We start from the raw sequence: 1,080 nt of genomic DNA, 5'->3' as shown, positions 1-1,080 counted from the left end.
AATTGTACATTGTTATGGTGTAAAAGGGATCTTGATCTGCAAATATTATATTTAGCAAAAACAAATAGTAAGTACTTATTTCAATACTTCCAGTTTAATACTGCCAACATGTTCTGGAATAGTTTATAGAAATCACAAATTGTTTATAATAAATAAACTCATAATACCAAAAGCATAACAAATAGTTTAACTGCATCTTCCCCAACCCAGCCTGACCCCTCTCCTGTCCCGTACGGATATTCATAGTGTTAAGCTCTGTGCACATGTAAGATTTTATTAAACAAGAACAATTATTATAATTTAGATATACAACACAGCAGGGTGCAATAAACTTCATAATCATTCCCTTTCCATAGATCAGAGCTGAGCAGCTTTTCTGTACAGCTATCATTCCTATACTGTCACCAGAAACAATCATCAAGGATCCTATTGGATGACAGAAGCCTGCACTTAGCTTTGTGATGATGATTAGAGCCCTGATTGGCTGAGTTTTGCCCCTCTGTCCCCTGCTATGAGCATTAGACCAACATAGAGTAAATTCCAGGATTATATATTGTATATTTATTATTTAGAATCTTACCTTGATGGACATGCTTTTAGACCTTGCTTTATATTTAATAAGTAAACGCACTGAGCCGTCTTCATCTTTCTTCTGTGGCTGCACCTTAAAGGTGGGGAGCTCCCCCGAATCCTGGGGGCAGATCTTCAGCCGTTCCAGGCGCACATATGGGATTTTCGTTTCTTTGGGTTCTGGCCTGAAAATAGAAAAATTAATTAACAAATGGTCTCATCCTTAGCTGTCAGTATGATCTCCCACCTGGCTGCAGGACCTGGGATGGTCTGAGAACAAACAATTCATAGAGTTTCCCTACCTTGGGGCTTCCTGCTGGATCTTTGTGTCCTCAGCATAACGCGGCTTAAAGTTATTGTCAGAATCTGCAAAAAAAATTCACGTTGATGTCACTGAGACATTTTCATCTTGAGAAGAAAAAAAGAACAACAAAAAAAAGTTTTGTATCTTGACCCCCTCCCCTCACCACCTTGTTAGTCTTTTCAGGACTTTTCTCCGGGCTGTAAATA

At 38.6% G+C, this 1,080-nt stretch overlaps 1 protein-coding gene across 1 annotated transcript in view; it reads right to left on the bottom strand.

The window, feature by feature from the left end:
• The window catches only part of TRIM66 (tripartite motif containing 66), a gene marked incomplete in the record, with an annotated part of 20,361 nt that overhangs the window by 7,465 nt on the left and 11,816 nt on the right, over positions 1-1,080 (bottom strand). The window contains 1 exon segment of the mRNA XM_072421578.1: positions 581-755. Within this exon segment, the coding sequence (XP_072277679.1) occupies positions 581-755 (175 nt within the window).

The sequence above is a fragment of the Pyxicephalus adspersus genome, chromosome 9 (genome assembly GCF_032062135.1).
Source record: "Pyxicephalus adspersus chromosome 9, UCB_Pads_2.0, whole genome shotgun sequence".
NCBI lineage: Eukaryota > Metazoa > Chordata > Amphibia > Anura > Pyxicephalidae > Pyxicephalus > Pyxicephalus adspersus.
The sequence above is the reverse complement of the archived record's forward strand: the minus strand, read 5'-3'. Positions and strand labels throughout refer to the sequence as shown.